The sequence below is a fragment of the Equus quagga genome, chromosome 15, assembly GCF_021613505.1.
Source record: "Equus quagga isolate Etosha38 chromosome 15, UCLA_HA_Equagga_1.0, whole genome shotgun sequence".
In the NCBI taxonomy this organism is placed as follows: domain Eukaryota; kingdom Metazoa; phylum Chordata; class Mammalia; order Perissodactyla; family Equidae; genus Equus; species Equus quagga.
The window spans coordinates 60,493,038-60,516,627 of NC_060281.1; the positions used below are offsets into that span (position 1 = coordinate 60,493,038).

The 23,590-nt window shown below is 42.6% G+C and overlaps 1 protein-coding gene across 1 annotated transcript in view; it reads left to right on the plus strand.

Moving 5' to 3' along the window:
• Window positions 1-371: 371 nt before the first annotated feature.
• Window positions 372-23,590, plus strand: part of MYLK4 (myosin light chain kinase family member 4) — a 75,238-nt gene continuing 52,019 nt past the window's right edge. The window contains exons 1-2 of the mRNA XM_046640744.1: window positions 372-450; window positions 1,781-2,051. Coding sequence (XP_046496700.1) covers window positions 434-450; window positions 1,781-2,051 — 288 coding nt within the window. The 5' untranslated portion in view covers window positions 372-433. The remainder of the gene's footprint in view (window positions 451-1,780; window positions 2,052-23,590) is intronic.

Consider the following 23,590-nt stretch of genomic DNA (forward strand, 5'->3'; position numbering starts at 1 on the left):
CAAAGGGGCGGGATTGCCAAAGACAAATGCAGCTTTGTGATTCTGCGAGTATTGCCACACTGATGAGAGAAAAAGGGCAAAGGTGATATTTCATCCACTGTTCCCAGTTCATCCTCTCCTTACCTGACCTCTGAAATGGAGCCATTGGCCTTGAAAAGCCTGGTGTCTAAAATTAATATTCTTCTCCGTCTGACTAAGAAGGCAACAGCTGAGCAACATGAGATCAAGGACCTTATTAGTTTAAACAGAGCACAAAGTGGCATTTGAGAGACAGGATACTTCCTTTCATAGTGGACACTTGTCTTTCCAGAAGATTTATACTGACCGAGAGCAAGGACTTTTCCCAGAGAATCGTGTGGTTATTTGAACTCTGCGAAACTTCCCTTTATCTGCCGGCTCTCAGCCTCTGCCCTGGAGAGGTCTAAACCCCAGGATGTCCACCTACAAATGGTAATTACTCTATTTTTTAAAAGTTTGTTATAACCTCTCAAATCTCCTTCTTTTTCTCTGTATGTTGTCTTAAATAACAAGTTGTGCCAAACTCCAGGTGGATCTTAACCTTTAATATCTAAATGTTAACATTTCATTTTTCTTTGCAAAATTATTACATCTTGGACCTAAGCTTTTGTTTTAATGTGTTAATTTTTATGTGGCTTCCTGATCCAACTTGAGCACCATCTGCAACTACATTTTATATTTTAGTCATAGTTTGCCTTAGAAATAGCCATGCATCTGTCTCCGTATTTTAATAATGATTTTTTTTTTAATCAGGGCAATTTGAAAGAATGCTAATAATGGTCTATAATGTATCTCATAGAGCTCTGGTTGATATTATTTACATTTTAGTGTGTTTGAATGTAAAGTCTTTATGTGGCCAAGTAGAACGTTAGATTTTAAATAATTTGGAACACAAGGTATCATTTTACTATGAGTTGGGAAAATGAAAGATGAAGTTTTGTGGAGATAATTTCAGGTGATTTTAAATTTAGAAAAAGTTGGAAGAAGCAATTTTCTGAAAACATCCAGCAAGAGGCCTCAGAAGTCGGCCATGGGAATCTGCCACAAATTCAACTCAGTCTCTCTCCCTCCCACCCCAATATAGTCAAGTGCTGGGTAGATGCATGCATACATGTACATCTCTGGTATCAGAGCAGTAATAAGGAACTAAGTAATACATGCCACACTTAGTTTGTAAGGAAACCACTTCAAGGAAAGCACAGGATTTAAACCCCTCGGTACCTAGTCATTAATGAAGATGCAAAAGAGGATGTCTGGTTATCTTATCGATGTGATAGGGCTGTAAGGAAACAAATTTCTTTTCTAAAATAAGCACCAAGATTTTAAAGTGTCAGCAGAGAAGGGCTCTGGAAATGGCTCATTTGGTGTAGACCACTTCCCAGAGTGGGCAGAATTCCCTGGGGAAGCATGAGAGACCCCCTTACACGGAAACCTTTCCCACTGGGGATGGGAGGAGCAAAGCCGGCAATGCGAATTAAACCCAAAGAAACTTTACATTCTCTATTTAAACTGGCCAATTGATAGAAATCTTTTGTGCAATGAGGGAAACTTAAGGTTGCTTCTTACTGTTTGCTTTTGTAGGAAAAAGTGAAGGAAAACGTCCAGAATTCAAAATTTCATGTTAATATTAGCATTTCTCTTCCTAATTTTGGATCCTCTCTCCAGTTTAAATAGAAAAGACTTCAAAATTCTCACTGGTCATTTTCCCAAAAAAATCGAATGTGTGAGTAAGTGATGAGAACTTTGTTTCCATTCTTTACAGTCAAGAGGAAGGCACACTCAGAAGTCACAACTGTGTCTTGATTTACAAATCGGAGGCAGAGGAGGATGAAAACCACACTGCGGACAGTAACTTAATCGGACTCACCACCAAGATGTTAAAAGTGAAGAGGCTAGAAGAAACCAACACATGTTACAACAGTAACCAGCTGGAGAAAATGGCCTTATTCCAGTGCATGGAAAAGGTTGAGAAAGTGAAATGTTTTCTGGAAGAATGTTCTAGTGAACAGGATTCAAGATCTGGAAAGAGTGAGGTAATTGTATGCTAATTTAGTCTCGTAAAAAGTATTGGTTCTACCTTATCTTTTCTTACATAAATCAATAAATGTAGCCATTATCAGACCCTTTTCAAATTCTATTTTGTCACTTGTGTGTAGAATTAAGGAGCGTTTATGAATAGACAAACTTCCATTTTGTTTCACTGAGGATTATGTGTTGTAAATTATACAGTTGAATTTGGTAAATAATTACGAGACCTTTGAATATGCATCTCTTCCTGCAGGCTACTCCACACTGGGGTTAGTGGCTTAGAAGCTATGAGAGCAAACTTATGGAAACACACATTTCTTAAGAAGGATCATTTATAAAAGGATGGATTTGGGCATGAAATTCGGAGAAGCACTGTGAGGGGCATAACTGCTCTGCAGAAGTTTCTAATTTCCTCGAGACCTTGAGCGCCTCACAGGGTAGGTGGCAGAGCTGTTGACAGTGACAGTCAGGGACAGGGACAAGTAAGCCTTGCCTGATGGCATGCCGGTGTCCTCATTTGTGTAGAACGAGCTTCCTGAACCCCATTCTGGCTGCTTGATCTTTGGCGAGTTACTAAACTCAGCCAAGGGGCTGCCTCAGCAGAGTAGTGAATGATGTGCTGATGGATACAAAGCACTTAGCACAGTATCTGTCTGTCACTATAGGAATCATTCAGTAAGCATTTGCAGCAGCAGCCCCCTCCCCTGCCCTGGCTCAATCGAGTCCCACTTGTGGGCCCACAGAAGTGTAGCTCCTGGCCCAGCACAGGCCTCACGGCATTTTGCCCATGCCTTTATTCTAGCGCGTGTGATCGCATTGAATGTGTCTGTCTCTTTTCTCCAGATAGCACTCCTCAAGGTCGGGACCTCGTGTCACTTGTCCTTTCATTCCCAGTTGCTTTCCTAGTAACCAGCACATGACAGGCACCAAAAATGCTTGTGGAAAGAACATATCTATTTGACTGAGTCCTGCATCCTGGTTGACAACTGGGAATCTTTATTTTTAATAATCAGAGCAAGTGATTCCTATCAGGCAGGTTTGGGAAACACATTTCTTTGTTCAGCTGCTGTTCTGAAAAACCCTATTCAGATCAGAAGGGTATTTGTTAGAAATGCAACAGACAGTGAAACAGAGCCGTGAGAAAGGGCAGAGCCGTCTCTCCAGTGTTACTGAATATGGAACAATCAAATGTACTGGAGACAAGAAATGGGTTAGGTTGGAACGTAGGTTTTTTGAAACCTCCTCTTTCCCTATGAGTTCACATCTTGTTCAGTGTATACTAAAAACAAGTTTCCACAGGCAAAATTTAAGTCAGATGTGAAGGGCTTCCTCATTAGGGCTGTTTATAATACAAACAAATAAGCAGAAAATTTTCCTTTTCTGTTTATTAATTTCTGTAGAACAGAGAAGACTAAATATTCTTCTCGGGTAACGTTGACATAACCAACCATCTGTCATGTGACTTTGTTTTTCCAGTGCTGTTTTTCTCCAGGTTCTGTGATATGATTTTTATAAGTAGGCAATATGTTTAAGGAGTGAGATGGTGCTCAGCTGGAACATAAACATTTTAAGCAAGAATTATTTTCGTGATACTGCTCCAGAATATTGGAAATCAAATGATTTGGAAGTTAAATAATTTAAGATATTTTTGAGGAAAACACTGAGAATGTTGTTCCTCAGAAACTCTGAAAGAACATCCTTCACAATTGGCCCGATATCCCTTGTGCAACCCGTGCCTTCCTGCAGCTGGGAGAGAGGATGACTAGTGGCCCCATATGTCCATTCAGTTTCTTCTTTGTAAATGGCGAAGGGCCCAGAGATGTCAGCAATAAATTTCCCTGTCTCTCTCTCGCCTTGTGGAGAACGGATAGACACATGAATCAGAGGCCCAGAGCTCTTCTCCTTTCTGTGGCTGCCAAGGCCACTGCGCTGGAGGTCTTGCTTGCCCAGTCAGTGGGTGCCAAGGTAGCCAGTAGGCCTTGGCACCAGGGGGTGAAGAAGGGCATTCCAGCAGCTCAGATGTCTTCAGGCACGTAGACAGCTCTAGATTGACACATCTCCTTCTGCTGGGGCCACAGTAAGTCTTTACAACACTGCTCTTTTCTCCCCAGGACTATAAAAAAAGATGCTTGCCATAATTTTCTCCACTTATTCTCCTTTCTCTTTTATCCTGTCTCTCTTTGAGAAGTTCAGCACTGCTAGTCATCGTAGAAATCTTCACTGTGGCACACTGAAAAGAATTTACTCTGAATTTCAGACACTCTAGTGATGTGGAAGCTTTGTTTTGAAGGCTTGAAGTGCAATTTCTCCCTAGAAGCCTTTACTTGGCAGTCCCAACGGGAAAAATTATCTATACGTTTAACAACTTATATTTGTTAATATAATTTGGTAAAGCTCAGATTCTTTTCTTTTCCTGCTCGTAACCGGGATTTTTTATTTCACTTATTTTTCCCACACTGGATTTATTTTTAACTATCTTCTTTCTTTTCCTCTCCTTTATTTTTTGTTGAATTTTTTAAATACCACATGTTCTACTTTTCATTTTATTTTTCTACTTCCCTTTTTATTCAGTTTTCTAATGACTTCTCATTCTATTATATTCTAAAGGGTGTTCAAAATCACCTTAATAGTGCAGAATTTTAAAAGCTTTCAGTGGATATGCCCTAAAAAATTAGATCTAAACTTACATAACATGGTGTTGAAATCAAGTAAAACTTAAAAGAAAAATTGATCCGTGACGTATGAGTGATGAGCTTAATAGCTACTTAACTCATAAATGGCGGGCGACTCTCATAACCAGAATTAATATTACTTTTATACAATCAAATCCAGGTTTTGTTCTTTTGTTAGCTCTCTATTACCTGTATAAATACCTCCCATGCTGCATTTATTTCCGATCTAAAATTTACTGTTTAATACATGTGTGCACACACACACGCTCTATATATTTGCTTAATGAAAGACAAAAGAGCCATATAATGTTCTCAGACAAGCAGAGTTGCATTCTCCCATTTGGCTCTGTCTGCCTCCCTCTGCCTTCCCCCATTTACTATACATATCCCTACTTTCTATGCCCAAGATTATCTGTGCTCACCTCCTTGTCCTTTGGTTTTTCTCGACCTTCCTGTACACTCCTAGTTACCCATCCTCCATCCAGAAGGCATGGTCTCGACCAGAGGAGTAAGGCGAAGCTGGGGGCACAGAAAATAAGGATGGTTCTAACAGAGATGGGACCTCACAGCCCCTGGAATGTTTAAATGCCTGGTACAAATGCTCCAAAAATGCAACAAAACCAACTATTTAACAGGATGTAAATAGGACAGAGTGGGTTGGAGCAAAGCGTAGCTCTCCCTATTTTGATTGCAATTGGTACATTTAATAGCCGGTGGCATTTCCTGACTAATCACTGTGAAATCGTACCATCGTTGGTGTTCATAATGACTATAACTTAGATCTCAAAATAACATAGCTGAGGGTGGAGGTTTTGTGATTTTTAAAGTTTCATTTCCCTACCCCCATCTCTTTGCTTCTCACCCTGAAGGGCAGGAGAAAGCACCCTGGCAGTGGCCCAGCCATAAAAGCAGATGCCAGTTTCCGTGGTGCTAATCGTCCTTGAACTGGGGACAAGTGCATTTGGGTTGGCGTCAATTGCAGCCAGCAGGTCTCTCTCTGCCCCTGCACCTGTTTCAGATCTGTCACACAGGCCATCATATTTTTCCTTTTAAAGAGGCAGATTATCTGTTGACCGTATAACTGAAAATATCTGTTGCAGGATACTGCAAGAACCCTCTGCAATTCGGCAACGCCTGCTCCTCAGAACAGAGCATGCAACAAGTGTGTGCTTGGAAACGGGCTTGCGCTAGATCAGGGGAGGGAAGGAGCATATAAGCCAAGTGACTTCTGTAGCTGCTCCCTGAGAATGGACTTATCACTTAGAAGAAAAGACATCTGGATTGTAGGTAGTGTGTGCTTTATCTCGTCTTCCTTACTCTGGCGTGTGTTCCGGTCCATGGTGACACGGGGAGGTCACAGACAGGCTCCTGCTCTTGAGGACACACAGGTAGTAACATCACTTTTAACTAAGACAGATTCATTTACTGTTCTATTTGAATGTTGCCAACCAGGGAGTGGTGTTTGTCAAAGGAGATGGAATGCATGCCCCTTCTTGATCCTTGCCCAAGGCCACTGTCTCAGGAGGGGTTGTGATAATAATAGCGGCATGTGGCACATTTCAACATTTCAGTCATTGGCACCAACTTTTGGGGAACCTCAAAGGAGCTATTCCTGATGCATATGAAAGTTAGTGATCTCTTTTTGTCTGTCACAGCTCTTCATCCTCCTATTTCTTATATGACTTAATTGACTTAATTATGAAAATAAAATAACACAAAAGCAGAATTTCCTCTCCCCTTATTAAGAAGTCTGTGGCAAAAACGGTGTGTGCAGAGCGCTCACCTTTCTGAAGAAGCTGTCTAGTATAGCCTTCCATGCTTCCCCTTTGAACTGTTGCCAGACAATGGCTTTCACGTGATCCTGTAGCTATTCTAGGAGGGGAATTCCGTCAGGAAAATAGCAGTATTCAGAAAAGAGAGCAAGAATTCAGACTGTGAGGATTTTAGCACTTCCCAGGTGAGGGGAATTCATGTCTGGGTAAACAGCTCTTTCCGTATATTCAGTTCTTTATCAATTAGCATAGGATAAATCACTTTTAAAACAATATAAGACAATTTAGAAAATACTCCAGAACACATCTGAATCGTTGTTCCTATAGGAAGTGAATTGACAGCAGTGTTCCTCAACTTCTTGTCATCATCATCTACTCCCCTCTCAGAGACTTCAGACATTTTCCCCCTACTTGAACCCCTCCTAGTAAATCCTAATACCACAGATATACTGTATATCTGTTCTTTATACATAAAAAGAGTAAGATTTTTTTTACCCCTCCTGAAGAACCAATTTTCACCCCCTTGGGGGTGATATTACCCACATTGAGAATGAACAGTTAAAAAAAACTCTCTCCAGGGGAGTTGGGCAATCTGGGCTGCACCACATAACATTTCAGTCAATGACAGACCACATATACGGTTGTGGTCCCGTTAGATTAGTACCATGTGGCCTAGGTGTGTAATAGAGTATACCATCTAGGTTTGTGTAAGTCACTTTGTGATGTGCACACAATGACAAAATCACCCAGCGACACATTTCTCAGAACGTATCCCCGTCATTAAGCGACACGTGACTGTATATAAATGCCTTATTTATATCTTATTCAACAAGAAATCGCCAACTCAGCCATCTTGGTGGTGTTTAGAGGACTGAGAGCCCTGAGTCAGGCTTTCATAATGGCCCTGAGCCTTTCCAGGGGACCCTGACAGAGTCAGTATTTCTGGGACCATCAAGTTCAGTTTCAGAGGAATTGCCAAACCTTGGAATGGTTTACCATTGGATCTGTCTTAGTCGAGGACAAGGTAAAAGAGAAAGGAGAAAGATGGATAGATAGGAACAGACTTTTTTTAAAGTAAGACGTCATAAAACTTTGTAAGTCTTTAGGTCTGACCTAACATCACAGCTAGGTCTGCATTTTCACACTTGGTCACTGTTGCCCAAGCATTAATCATTTTTGGCTGGTTAATGTATCTCCATTGGAAAATACTAAGAAGGCCTTCATCTTCCATATGGAAAAGAATGAGTTATTCATCCAAGCTATGAGAATGTAGCCCTCATAGTATTTCTCAGTGAAGAGGTCAACAAGATATATGGGCTAATGAGGAGTGTTGGGTGTATGTTTTAAAAAGTTTGTGCAACTTTTTAACTGTAGAGAAAATAAATGGCTCTTAAATCAGATTTTGTAACATATCCTCTTACTTTTTCCCATTGCTAACGATTATTTAGAAATGTGGGTAACCTATTGTCTCAGGAATTGCTATAAGCACGACAGTTTTAGGAACTGTCTTTTATAGGGGCATCAGAGAATCCTGTTTGTGATATTAATGTGCTCTGTCTCCATTCAGGATATAAAACAATTGAAAGATTTTTCGATACACTGAGTACAGACACCTGCCCATGTGAGGCTCTAGGTGTCCCGGACCAAACACACGGACAAGTCACATTTACATTTGTGTCATTTCGTGTTCTCGAAGTAATTAGAAGTATGATACTTTTGTGTTATTTGGTGCAATATGAGAAGAATATCTTATTTTCACTATCTAATAGTTAAAGCAACATAGTCAAAAATATAAATATTGCAAATCAAGTCTATGTTCTTAAGTAAGAAAATGCTTAACGTACTTGATAACAAAATTCCTAAATTTAATTGACTGAACTATGTCCTCATCCACTTACCTAAAATTTTATGGTTGTGAAAAAAACCCACATTTATCTATTAGTGTTTCCCAGACTTCAATTTTCACTTACCACCTTCATGATTTTTGCTATATCTACATATTACTTTTACTCCTGTCAATTAATATTTTCATATATCAAATCATCCAAAAAAAATTTTAGCAAAAGCAATAATAGAGTGAAATCATGGTTCGGATGTGCTTATCCTGGATTTTCAAACACACAATAACACACACACACGTATACACTTTAAGGGTAGTTTGGTAGTTTACAACCTAAGATCACCCCAAATCCCTAGCAATGAGGTGATCCCAAGTCAGCCTGTGGACACCTGGACTCAGGAGGCTATTTCCAGGTCTTTACCCTATGCCATTGTGCACTTTCGACTCTATTTCTTGTTTTCTACCCCCCATGTAGCGACAATAATGAAGACCAGGGAAACTGGGATGGCAGAAAGCAGTGGAGAAAAGAGAGATCCGAAGTCTCCCCCGATAACAGATACATAGAAAATCCATCGTAGTCAAGTTTGTTTAGCGCTTCTTATGTGCCTGCATCCATCATGTTCTCCATATTGTCGCTCCTGAGGTCCCATCAGAAAGCAGAGCTGAGACAAGAGCATGTGTGTAGATGGTTTGCTTTTGGAATTGGAGTGCAGGCCTGGGGAGTGTGAAATAGGGAAGGAGAGAAGCCCCAACAAGGTTGCATTGCCAAACTGACCACTGCCAGGCAGGATGACTTCAGAGCTGTCCACTTGTAGGATGGAGGGGAGCACTGATCCTCTGGGTGCCATCACCAGTGGTCAAGGGCTGTCCCGTAGGGTGACCAAACCCCTGGCATTTTCAGTTGTGTGTGGATGAATGCTGATTCCTGGGGAGGTCCCATGCAGTACTTCAAACTCATTTACAACTTTTAATTAAGGAAAAGTGCCTGATTTGCTAGTCCATTGATTGTGTAAAAATGATATATGCTCATTTGGATACCAGCACAGATTTGCAGCATAATCCATGACATATGGCTTCATGCACTGGGGGATTCTGATGAGCACAGTTTACTGCAGTGTTTCCATAACGATTGGGATACTACAGGCCTGTGCTCTAGCATGAAGGCTATGACTCAAAGGTTAGAGACCTTAGAAGCAAAGCTCTTGAGGGTCCTTGGAGGTCAGTTCATTCAAATACTTCTTTGAACGGGGAACTCAAAGTCCACGAGAGGTAAAATGCATTTGCCCAAGATTCATTACATCGAAGGACTATCCTTTCCTAAAATCAGAGTTGTCTTCCAACCGTATGTTCCATGTTGCTCTTTGCTCATTTCATTTGATCAGAGCCAGCCTTCTTTACAGAGAGGGTGGGCAGCACTTTGCATGGTGTCTGACACCGTGTTGGCTGTCTCCCACATGGGTACAGCACAGCAGCTACCAGGGCAGGCTCTGGGTCAGCCGGCCTGCCTTGCGGGATGGCTCACCATCAACCAGGCCCCCTGGCCTCTTGACTTGGCACCACTTCTTTCTAGGCAGGAGCAGCCTGCTTGTTAATTTCTCTGTGCCTCAGGCTCCTCTTCTAAGAACAATTCCCCCAAAGCCTCAATTTGGAAACTGGAAATAGCAGCAAGGGGCCCAGTCAGAAGGCTCCAGTTGCGATGACTGGGGCAAGTTTAACGATCATATCAGTGAGTTGATGTCAGAAAATTCTAGAAAAAGGCAGTGACCAGGCTAGAAATGAGGAGTGTGGGAGCCCCACCTCTGATTTATCTGATCGACCTTTAGTTTCCAGTATTTGCATTCCAAATGTGGGCAGTGAACAAGGATGTAAACATTTCCCGTTCTTACAGTTTTTATACAGTTTAGGTCTTATCTGAGCTAAATTACGATAAGAGGTAAGTAAAACGAAATACAAAGACAAGATTTTAATTCATAAATGTATTTTTTTGTGCATCCTTGAGAAAGGACTCTGCCTTCTGTGCAATATAAATGTTTTATAATAGTATTTTCCCATGTCCAGCCATACAATTCTAAGTCGAGTTTTTGCTGTGTTGTTTTGGTCTGCCAGTGTGCAGGTGTGCCCCTGGAATTTTTAACTGCAGCGTTCTGACAGGGCATAATATTAACCTCTGGCAGGTGTGCTCCATCACCCTGGGCCTATTCCAGAGCATCTGTCACTTCCAGTGACCCACTTCCAGCTTGGATGTCTTTGAGTCTAGCATATATTTGGTCTGCAGGATGGTTCCAGAATCTGAAAGGGATTTTGAGCTCCCTCGGACACTACGGGATGAGAGGAGGAGCCAGCAGGAGGTGGTTTTATTTGGAGCTTCTAAGCTTCCCACAATCTGCCAAAGGCTTTGGCACTCCCCTGAATCACTCAGGCCCCTTCCATTCTTTGGAGAGGACTTTAGAAAGCGTCATGATGGGGCCTCAGAATGCTCATCACCCACTCCAGCCTAAATCCCAAGGAAGGTCCCAACAGTCCTTGGCATTTTACCTCATTGCCCAAGGAAGGACAGGCTGGAACAGGCAAGGGGATGACACGATGAATTTACACTATCCAGCACTGTCTTTCACTGGGACATCAGTTATTAGAGGAGCAGTTCTCAAAGTGAGGTCCGTGGACCTCCTGGGAGACCCTAAGAGTCTTTCAGAGGTCCTCAAGGTCAAAACAATTTTCATAATAATTCTAGTATTTTTGCCTTTTTCTCTGGATTGGCATTTGGACTAGTGATGAAAAGGCAATGGTGGGTAAAACTGCTAGTACTCAGCACAAAAGAGGCACCAAAGTATTCTAGCAATCCTAGCAGTTCTCACCGCCAGACACTCCAAGTTTTTGTTTTGTTTTTAAAGAGCCAGTTTTCCTTAAGAGTGTACTTGATGAAGCAGGGATAAACATATTCAATCATCAACCTACGTCAAAGTCTAAGTATTCATTTAACTCTTTGTGACTAGATTCTGTATTAATTTACTCAGTAAAGAATTACTGAGCTCCTACTGCGTGAGGATGCAGTCTTGGTCCTGCTGGGACCCTCCCAGACCTGTTGCTGAATATGACTCTGGTTTGGAGGGCAGACGCTTGACACCTAAAGATGCAAGCAGTTGAATGTATTGATGGTCATTGATGATCTCAAAAGAGGCAGAATCTGATGAAACAAGATAATTTGTTTAAAGAGTAAACATAGGTTACGTATTTAGGTTGCAAATAGCTCTGTTCCTTTCAGTCTGCAGCTCAACACATTTATAGAGCAATGTTCCACTCTAGGGTCTCTCTTTAGACTATTTGGCAGTCTCTAGTCATTTAGAAATTTAAATACGGATAATGACAAGCGTTAGGTCTCATTTCTTCCCAAGCTTCTAGAACGAGCCTGTTGAACAGGTATGATAATATGGATAGGTTCCTGCATTCTCAAGTCGGTGTTTGCATTTTACTCATTTGGGATTTATGCTTTTCACTTGAGTCTATTTATTTACTTCTTTTATTGAACAAACATGTAAATAGCCTTCACTGTGCTAGACCTATTCTAAGCACTGAAAATAATGGGAACTCATTGAAACCTTATGAGCACTCCCTTGACTGGCTCGATGGATAACAATAATGATTGCCAGCATTTACGTTGTGTTGGTTGTGTTCCAGGTGCTGTGCTACGCACTTTGCATGCAGCATATTAGTTAATTCTTCCAGTGGCCCCATGAATTTGGTTTAATTATTACCTCTGTTTCATAAATAAGTAAACTGAGACTTAGCGAGCTCAGGCACTTGTGCACAGTTATGCAACTATATACCATGGTCTCTCTTTTTGAGTAAATTAGCTTGCCCAACACATGCAACAGGTCATTGGTTTTATTTGTAGAAAATTTAACTGGAATTTATTTTTAAAATATTACACATTAAGTATTTGAAAACAAATCATCTCAGATAAATCTTCTGAGGACAGTTTGCCTTCACATTATCTGAAATGTAGTTCACCTCTGATGATTGTTTTGGTGTTTGTTCTATTTCTTCATGCAAACACAGCCAGAGTGGTTAGACAAAAACGGTCTGGTTTCTTTTTTCTGGCAAATTGAGGTTCTTCTCTGGAACTGTGATGTAACAGTGACCTCCAGTGGGAAGAAGTTGCAAAACTTACTGCTGTCGGTGGTGCTGTGAAGTCAGACCCCTTCAGGCCAATCCTTCTGTTGTTGGAGCGAACGTCCTGTGGCTGCTGTCGGCCTGTTCTCAGCCGTTGCTTCACGGACACAGGAGAAGCCAGGAAAGAATACATTGGAACTAATGATTCTCTCAAATATATAATAAGATTGGAAAATAGAAACTAAATGCTGTTTGTCAGCATACAATAACATTTTTTTGTTATAGAATGCACAGCAGTTTTCATATTCTCCATACTTTATTAATCATAATTAAGTCCTGACTATTGAATGGAATTGACTTTTCTCTAGAGGTAGACCAGGAAAGTGGATAATCCAAAGGTTATCTTGTTTAGCTTTTTATACTATTGTGTGGTACTTTTGAAAGTTTGTGTATGCGTGTTTTACCTGATAATGAGACGTTACAAAGTGAGACATTTTCACTGCACAGTATGGGTTAGTGTAAGACCACAAGCTTGAATTTCATTTCTGCCTCTTGCTAACTTTATGAGACTGAGCATATTATTTAACCTCTCTCAGCCTATTTCCTCATTGGAGTTAATAATATGGAGCCCACAGGGTTGTTGTATGAAGGAGTTAGCACAGTGCTTAGCATAGAGAAATTGCTCCATCAACAAAACAATAAGCTTTTACTATTATTGGCAGCTAAACTTTTACACAATGGTGGGCATCTTTTCTGTGGCCTTATCTCTTTTCTAGAGCCCCACACATCTAGTTTCCTGAAGGACTTCTGTCCTTTAACATCTTTCTGTCCCAGATTTCCTTCCACGTTTCCCAGCAACTGGCTTGGAAACCTTAGCGATCTGGACTCCTCACTGTCCTGTACATTGACCCTTCCTTCCCCTGTCACATCCTGTCAGACACCGAATTCTGTGTCTGGCTTCTTGAAAGGTTTCTTACAACCCTCCTTTTCATTCCCACAGGAATGATGGCAAGTGGGTTAGTGTTTCCCCCAGTCATCTAAGGATGTGTATAGATCAGATGCGTTATCCCCAGAGAATCTTAAGAGGGAGGAAGGCACTCCATCCAGTTCAGCATGAATTCTCTCTCCTGATGCCCAACTATTCACAGGACCATAATGGGAACACGACTGAGAAAATCAAAACATTAACCAAATGCTTAACGGTGGGATCATATTATTTAATATACGAAAGGATTTAGCAACATGGACTTAGTAGAACATGAGAGAAGGCAGGGACTATTTATTTTATTTAACGCTTGTTATCCAATATGCCACAAGAGCTGGGCAATGCGTGGCTAGTTCAAGCATGACACATGCAGTTTACAAAGACTGATACACTCTCAAATTATAAAAATTACTATCACTCATATGACAAAAGGGGCAGGAGAGATTCCACTGGGGTCCTGTCCAGGATTGCTGTCTCTTGATATTTCAAATGGTGAACAACCAGGCCCAACTTTCCTAGCTGTTGGAGACCACAGGGGAAGCTGCATTCTCCACCTCCCGACTCTCTGTCCTTGTTACCTGAGAGCCGTCCCTCATCCCAAGCTCAGAAGGCCACACATAGCTTATTACAGAGCTGTATTTCCTGATGAAATTATCCAAGGATAAAGGAAAGAGTGGAAAGTCACCAGGCATAATGTCTAACTCTCAAGCTTGTCCACCAGAAGATAATGGCTTATAATTGAAGCCCAATGGTCTATTTCCAATTACTCTATTTTAATATTACGTGTTTGCATGATCAATATCATCTTATATGGGATTATTAATATTATTCCACAGTACATAATATTGGAAATTCTCAATGCATTTTAGAATATTAAAGGCTCTGAAAGGTCCCCCTGTTAAAACAATAACAAAACTGTTTTTAACCAGGCACGTGGGAAGCAGTCGATGAATGCTAACTCACGTCTGAAACATCATGACCGTTATTGCTTATCCTAAGAGTTTTCAACATTCATTTGGCCATTGAATTCCTCTGTTTCCTGACTGGCATTCCCATCTCAGGCGCCATAAGGTGTGCCACTGGGGTGCTGGTTTAAACGGGACTGATTGTTGACTGCTATCAAATAGGCCCAGATCCAAATCCCCGTGGGACCCCTCACTAGCTGTGTGATCTTAGTCGTTTAACCTCAGTCTCGGTCCCTGGTTCGTCAAAATGGTGTAATAATACCAACCTTGCCAGATACTAGGGAGGATTACGTTAGCTAATCTAACTAACAAGTGGCTTGGTGCCTGGCCCAGAGAAGTGACCCCCAAATTTAATTTCTGTTCCCACTTCTTTGCTTTTCACCACACCACTCTTTGTTCTCTCTCCGCTTCTGTGCCTTTTGAAATCCTTCCTGTCTGTCGAGGCCAGATTGAAATCCCACCACGGCTGACTCTAGTCTGACTCCCCAGTTTGCACCGACTGCACCATCCTTTAAGTACATCATTTAAATACCCTTTGCCGTTTGTGTGGATAGTTTTGGGGTCTTTCTGGTGATTATTATTTCACAGGTTGGGCCTCTGCTCCTAACAAGCCGGGCTCCTTTCTGTGGGGCTCATTCGCTGTATTTCTTTGTATCCTTCATAGCAGCTGTGTTATACGTCCATTTTCATTTGTGTTCTAGTTATTATCAACATGTTTTAGGAACAATTTTATATTTTGAGTCTTAGAAGTGAGGACAATTATTAATATACTTATTTCAAAAATTTAAACAAAGCAATGAGTAGGGCCAAACTTCAAATAGCAGAATATTTGGAATAATATTAGTGTTGGAAATTTTTCCCAAGAATTCAAGAGGATGTACGTGAGTGAAGTTTTAATCATTTCTAGACTGGTAGAATCAATTTTGAGAGGGTGGTGTGATCTGACGTGCCCCAGCTTTCTTCATTTACCCACGGATTAGAGAGTTCGCACTAAGAGACTGTGTCATTCTGGGGGCGTGCTGCTCCTTCTGAAGAATAAGGCAAACCGCCACCTCCTCCTCTCAAGTCAAAATTTGTCTATCAACTTGTAATCTGAAATGGTTCTAGTGAAACTGAGTGAAAACTGTTGATAATTATAGCCAAGAGGCATTGTATAGATTCCCAAGTCCCTTTTGGAATTAATTATCCAAGAAAGAGTAAGTTAATTTGAACATAATTTTTATTATGTTTTTCTTTGTTTCTTTTGTATATTCTAATCTTTGACAGTTGCCATTTTATGTGTGGTGAAGATGGTCATTCACCACATGCCAGAATCCTGTTACTCAAAGAGTGGGCCACGACTCCTCAGGGTCTCCTGGGAGCTTGTTAGAAATGCAGACTCTTAGGTCCCACACAGACCCACTGAATAGGAAACTTCACTTTAACAAGGTCACTGGATGACTCATGTGCACATTAAACTTGAGAAGAACTAGAATATTCTTTACATCCTGCAATGGAGAAATGGAGGCTTAATTAAAGTTTATTGTAAAAAAATTGCTGAAAGAAAAATAAACACTTACTGCCACAGTCATGAATGTATGCTTACCTAAGAAATGTATCTGTATATTACATATACACACACACATATATCCAAAATATATATGTATATGTCTGTGTGTATATATATACTCTCCTGGGGGTCTCTAAGGCTGTTCCTTGGGAACCAGGCAATATCCTTTCTTGAATATTTTAAGAGCATATTTTCCTTGATAAAATAAATATGTCTAATAATAGTTCTTTCCATTAGATTTCCCAGGCAGACAAAATACAAAATTTGCACCGTGGCCAGTTAGATGGGCTGGGGTGAGGGAACGTGTGAAGTGCCAGGCATGGCCTGCCCTCCCTGCGGAGGTCGCAGTGTTCTCTCAGAGATGGATCTGGACATGGAGTTCCTTTCCCATTTAAAAGGTGGTGGCCCTGTGAGGAGACGCTGCATCGTGGAAATTCCTTGGTCTGCCCTTGTCTGCAAAGCAGCAGGCGGTTTAATTGAAAACCACATGCGTGCTGAGTAAAGGACTGACCCTTGGGATCCTATCTTGTAACTGAGTCGCTTCTGCAGGTGTCTTCCAGCATGGAGATGTGAACATGTGTGTCGTGGTGTGGCTGAATCCACCGCATTCTCCTCCTGCTGGTTTCAGGATGGCTTTTGGTTCAGAAGCTCCCAGGGTCAAGTGGAAAGGTCACTGGTATCTGGAGTTTGTGGGCCATCTGGGCTTTACCACTTACATTGAAAAAGTGACCTTGACTTTGAGCAAGTGCTGTGACTCTCTGGTATTTGTTTATCAGGGATGAGAACCACTGTTCCAAGGCAGCGTTTCTCAAACTCTCCTGAAGAGAGAATCACCTAGGATGCCTTATGAATATCCAGACCTCCATGCCCCCCAGAACTACTGAAGCACAATCTCCATGAGTGGAGCATGGGGCTGTGTGTCTTAAATAACCCTGCAGGGATTCTTAGGGGAAATGTGCTTAGCACTGTTCTAGGGAAGACATTTGACTATGTCCCAGCTCACTTTCTTTCCTCTATTCCTAAATTACTCCTATCAGGAGATGCCATTGCAACTAAGAAGATGATATTGCCTCACTTCTGGGGATTCGTCAGACTATGAAGAATACACTGAACTTTAAAATATGTGGCCTCTTTCTGGGATAAGTACTCATCACTCTGCCTCTTATGGTCAAGTTAGTCTTGGGACCACTTGAGTTTTCTTATTTATGGACTAAGGCTGATAATAATACACACATGTAGGATGGTTCTTTGTTCTGAGTCAATGCTGAGACATGAATGTCAGCTGATATTATTGAGTTTCTTGTCCCTCCTATTGCTTGCTTGGTCTCTGAGGTCTCTTGGTCTCTGGGGATTATGAATTCATGGAAAATTGTGGGAACTATAGTTTTTATGTATATATTTCCATTTCTACCATAACTCTTATATCTTTGCATCAGTAGCATCAAGACTGAAACAAGAAATATTTTGTGGGATTAAAACTTTGGTTCTCTCACACCCAGTATAGTCAGAAACCTTTCTCCGAGAGAAGGCTGCCTTCTTTCACAGTTTGGTAGAAGAGAAATAATATATAGTTGAGGTAGCAAAAGAGGATTCAGGCAGGATAAAACCAACAGAGTAAAACTAACTTTAAAAGAAGAAAAATATAATACAAAGGTTTAAAGAAGAGTTAAGTTGAGAATCATTTTGCCCTATGTGCAAGCTGGTGGAAGGACCTGTCTCTGTCGGAATAATTGCAGTAAAGTAAACCTTCTTTGAATCTACTTGAGAAACTGAATGAAATCCAACCCTAGTGTTATCAGCCCTAAACGCATCCACAAATAGGCTGAGAGAGCAGATGGGGACAGAGGGTCAAGGAAGGTTGCAAGTGGAAGAATGTTTGGGAGGAACAGCCAAGGGTGGGTGGAGCCAAGCCCAGACTCTGCACCGTGAGGTCACTCACTCTCAGCTGAAGTGTGGCACCAGTGCAGTACCTTTAGCCATTCCTGCAAAACCCTCTAGATTTTCAGTTTTACGGCATTAGCAGAAGACTCAGCTTTCCTCCGAGAATGTTGATCCCACACTCTCCCTAGACGCCAGCAGCTTCAGGGTTCACTCAGCACGGTCTGACACAGAACAGCATTCCTAGAGTCACTGCAGAGCTGGCCAATAAACTCTGTCAAGACCAGGGTCCAGCTCAGACGAACTCTGGCTGTACATATGGGCCCAGGTGGAAACTGACGAGCAATGCAAGGACTTGTACTGTTCTGCTCAGGCCAAGCAGAAAGGATTTATTAAACACTTCCCGAGTGCCCAGATACCTGCTAGGATCCATAGAGGAGGAAGGCCGAAGAAATAGGACTTCCAGTGCCCCTCATGGTGAGCTATTGCACCTGTATCAATTTCTGTGGCTTGCTGAGTAGATATTTGGAATATGCGTTAATAATATTGCTCTCATGTGGCTGCTGTGCAGAATACCAGAGATTGTGTATAGAGGGATTAGCGCTATGTCTGGTAGGAAGTGAGCATTCAGTAAACAGTAGCTAACGTTATTACTAATATCATTGTTACTGTTACTCTCGAAGCTTATCATTTAGTAGAAGTTGTCTGATTATATGAATCAGGAAGAAAAGAAGACTCGGTGAATTCAAGAGTGGTTCTTGGGTACTGACATCCTCTAGGTGTGGCCAGTAGCCTGTCTGGGCTGACTTCCTGGGACGGGTCTGCAGACTACCGTTGTTGAGGGCTTTCTCTACTCTCACTTAAGTTTATGCCGAAATGGAATCACCCCACAGGTCATCAGCCAGATTGTCTGTCGATGAACTCACTACTGTGTAGAAGGATAATGTTAAGGCCATCTGTCCTAATGGCTATACCCTCCTAGCTGCCACTTTCTCTTCTTTACCAAGCCCCTTAAAACTCTAACTTTGGAGCTGAATTTCCAAGTCCTTTTGGAATAAAAGATAAAAGAGGCATATGAGACTGGAATCACAGAATCTGGCATTTATTCCTTTCACCAGGATTCATTGAGCCATGGGTGGTGTCACGTGGGTGAGTGAGAGAGGTTGGACAGTGGTGAGTAAAAGAAACAGTCCCCCCCTCCACTCGCAATCTTACAGAGCAGTCAGGTGGTTGAAAGGGGTGCCAAGGGTTAAGGGAAGATCAGACGCAGGGGCTTTGCCCAATCTGTAGGGATTCAGGAAGGCTCTTTGAGCAGTGGCGTTTCGGTTGGCACCTGAGGGATGAGCAGGACTAGAGCCAGGCGGCAGATAGGAGGCGCTCCATAAAGGTTTATTCTCGAGGTGAGTGAAGGAAGGAGGCAAGGCAGAAGAAGATGGAGAAGAGCAGTGGGGGCCACAGCTCAGTGGCTGGGTGACTTTTCAGACCTGCCTCGCTGGAGGCCAGAGAATAGAGCCTCTTAGCTGGCCCCAGAGTGGAGACACCCATCCTCTTTCCATCCCTTTGACAGGTCTGATTCCCTACTAATAGTCCTATCATTATTGTGTCGCTCCTAAAAGTTAATGCTGGTGGTTCCAGGGCTCATTCCTGGGACTTCTTAGAAATGAAATTATACTTGGTGCCATTTCCTTTCCTTCTGAAATTACTATTGCTATATTTTTAGTAGGTTTCAGGGAAGTAAAAAGCATTACTTACCTCTAGTTTTCCATATAACCACTTCTGATGACTACTTCTTTTAAATACTTTTTTTTTTCAGGCTATCCAGCCTGAATTAACTTTTCTGTAAAAAAGGGTCTTTCGTGGTTTATAAATTTTAATGCAGGATGCTAACTGCCAGGATAGTTTTGGACCACAACCAGGGATTTAAGCAGCCTCCCTTAACAGATGGAACGAGGCAAGCCCGCCCTGCACCTGGACACAGTGGCTCTTTCATCGTTCACTTTCAAAGTCATGACACCTCCTGGTTTTAACCTCAGGACGTCAAGAATTTTCTTTTAAAACTTGTTTCCTGGAAATAGGTCTTTGCTGTGCTAATGGATATTTTTTCACTTCATATTTTTTAAGGTGCGTAAATTCTATTTCTTTCCTCTTGCAAATAAAAAAACCCCAGGGTATGAGGGGGCATGGTAAGAGTCTTCTCTGTATTAAATAGTACAGGCCATCCCTGTCCTGGATTTCTAGATCTTTCATTAGCAACAAGGGATTCTCACACTGCCCCATTCATTCCCTCTTCCTCCTCAGACACTGGACTGATTATTTTGATTAAAAGTGCTGAGTAAGAGAATGTGGCCTGAAAATGAGCCTCTTAAGTGAACGCCAAAGGCTTCACCACGTAGGGACCGCTCCTGTGGCTGTTTAGAGTCCTTTACTCAATGCTGCAATTAAGGAACACTGGGTTCTTGAGGCTTGCCTCCTACCTATGTGTTCTCATCCTTTCCTCCCCGAGTCTGGGCAATTCTCCTGGAATAGAGGGTCACTCCAAGCTGGCAAAGTACCTGTGTGCAAAATGTTAAAGTGCTTCCCCCCGGGGCAGCAGATTTGTGGAGACATCCTTCTCCAGGCTCTGTGGGCTGACGTCTTGGTCAGCTCATAACTCCTGTGGGAGAAGAAAAAGACATCCCTTCCTTGGGCTTAGCCAAGGGAGCACAACCGGCTTTCAGCCCATTTGCCTCTGCCAAGGGCAGCTTTATTCAGTGTGTGAACCACACGCTGAATGTCGATGTCTTGCTCGGATGCAGAACAGCTCTCCATTTGTTCTAGTTGAACTGCTGTTAGTTTATTTGTAAGATCCCACATAATGCATTTGCGAAAGAAGCATAGTGGGTTTCCTGGTAAGGCAGTGCTTTAGGAAGGAGAAAAGCTACCATCTGAAGATTGCCAACTGCATCTCCATCTGGATGGAGACAAAAAGTTGCATTGGGCACGGTGATCCTGCTGGGAGAAATTGCTTGAGTGACACTTCTGGGTTGTGTAAATGAAAAAAACATAGAAACTGTGCCTCCAGGATAGGGTGGGTTGTTTTTTGTTTTTTGGGTTTTTTTTTAGTTTTGTAAGTTGTGTGTGTGTGTATGTGTGTGTTCTTTTTAGTGAGGAAGATTGGCCCTGAGCTAACAGCTGTTGCCAATCTTCCTCTTTTTGCTTGAGGAAGACTGTTGCTGAGCTAACGCCTGTGTCCATCTTCCTGTATTTTGTCTGTGGGACGTGCCACAGCACGGCTTGATGAGCGGTGTGCAGGTCCACGCCTGGGTCCAAACCTGCGTGTGAACCCTGGGCCACCAAAGCAGAGCACACGAATTTAACCCCTATGCCACCAGGCTTGCCCTGGTTTTATACGTTTTAGCAGGGTCCTTTGCAGTTTGTCAAAAACTTCTTTCCCAATGATCTGGGTGTATAAACGCTGAAAAATGCCCCTGAGGAAGAGCCTTCTAGAAAGAAACAAAATGAGGCCTTCACCTTCTCCCCAGTGAGGTTCAAAGTTACTGAAACACATCTGATGAACTGAAGCCTACCGTCTGGAAACTATCCCGGAGGCCTCCTTAGGAGACTTCCCTTGAGGGAGTCTGGCCCACCGCTGCAGGTAGCGGCTAGGGTAGGGTTGCCAAATAAAGTTCAGGACCCCCAGCGAAATTTGAGTTTTAGATAAACAGCGCTTCATTTTTAGTGTAAGTGTGTCTGTGTAATATTTGGGACATACTTAAACTGAAAAGTTACCAGTTGCTTATCTGAAATTCAAATTCACTGGGCGTCCCGTATTTTAATTTGCGCAGTAACAGGGCATGGCCCGCAGGTGTGGCTGCATGTGAGGTGCTTTGTGACGGTGGCTGTGAGCTACAGCGCTGGAACCTCAGGAGCCCAGTGTGAGTGCAGCTGGTAGACTGTCACATAGGAGGGAGTGGGAACACCCATGGCACATTGCTCGAGTACATAGGCAGGGACCAGCAAAGATGCCATGGCAGTGCTGGGCATTGTCATAGGCCAATGAGGAGGCAGCCGCAGAGGGCAGAGCTGCAGAGACCGGGGACCCGCGGCACTGTGGTTGTTCTCCAGCTCTCTCTTCTTGGGATCTGGTGTGGGTGGGTACGGGAAGCCAGAGAAGCTGCTGATTGGAAGGTGGAGGCTTGCCAAATTGATGTGAAGATAGAGAGAAAACAGATGTGAATTTACTGGATTTCCACATTGCTGAAGAGAAGCCTGCCAGGTACAGAGGACTTTTGGTCCCCGTGATAACCAGAACAGAAGAGAAATACATCCTGTGGTGCCCCAGTTGGTTCCCAGCCTAACCAGGCATGACAGGGGAGCCAGTGGGCAAGGGGGCAGTGAGGAAGGTCACAGATGGAAGAAAATGCATTGCTGAGCAGGACCCAACAGGCCGAGAGGTAAACCGGGCAGTGGCAGAAGGTGAGGATGGACAGGGAGGCGGGCTCAAGGCCACCGAGAGCCCGATAGAAGAGCTCGAATCTCCTGAAGGCTGGGCATTATCCAATTTTTTTTTTTTTTAATTTTTAAGCTCTTTCTTCAAACAATACATGATGAGTTAAACGAGACATAAAAGTGGCCCCTCCACAGGGACGAGGTGTAAACCTCCGCTTCTCGGAACACAGCAAGGTTTCTCCCCACCGCCCGTGTCTTGTGCGTGAGAAACACTGAAAACAAACAGAGGAAACCGAGCGCACAGCACCAGGATCTGCCGCTCAGCGTCTGGTGCCGCCTGCTGGGACTTTGTTTTTCAAACTGTGGTACCTGAGTCACCTTTCAAGATAGAGATATGTGCTCTACTACTTACTAGCCAGTGACCTGGAGTCGGTACTTAACCTCTCTGTGCCTCAGATGACGTGTGTGCAGACGAACGCTTACAAGGCTGAGGTGATTAAATGAGGGCGGTGTCAGGCCATCGTAAATCTTCAGTAAGTGCTAGTGATTAATAATAATAATAACGAGATATGAACCAACTGTGTTCCTTTTTTTTTTTATTTTTTAGCCCCACTCTAGATCTATGAAAGCAAAATTTCTGATCCTCATGTTTAAGTATAACCCCCAGTGACTCTTCAGCATTCTAAAATTTGGGAAACACTGACCTTTGTTTTCTCTGAAGAAAAGGCTGTCCTTGGGGGGCTTCCTACCCACCTATGGGGAAGGTTGTGCCCCTGAGACTTGGAGGAGGACGGGGAACTGTCTAGTGCCCCTCTGCCCGCAGCTCTGGGGCAACCCCTTTTCCTGGCATGCCTCACATCCTTCTCAATTTCTATTTTCACCCTGAAAACCTTGGGGGGCTTTCCAGTGTCTTACTCCTTCCTTGCGCTAGAATCTTAGAGGAGTAGAATCCACACTTCTTATGTTTAGGGCAGAGCAGTGGGTATATTTTATTTTAAAGGGTAGCAGCCTTTTACTTTGATTTAGTTAATGGTGCCAGTTCTTTAAGATTCGTGAAGATTGATACATAGAACAGAAATAGCACATCCGCCCTGCCCTTGGCTTCCCCCGCTTGCCTGCATCTGTGCTCTCTAAAACCACACAGAGGACTTGACTAGGACCGCGTTTCAGATAACAACAAAATCCGACATATGTTTACAATTGCAAAGTATTATGTGTCATTAAATTGGTCTTTCCTGCTGTGAGGTAGTAATCCTGTTTTAAGATATTTGTGTAGAAATTTGTTTCAGCACAAGTTCTCATTTGGTTAATCACACAGTAAGCAAAGCCAATGATTTGGGGTTCC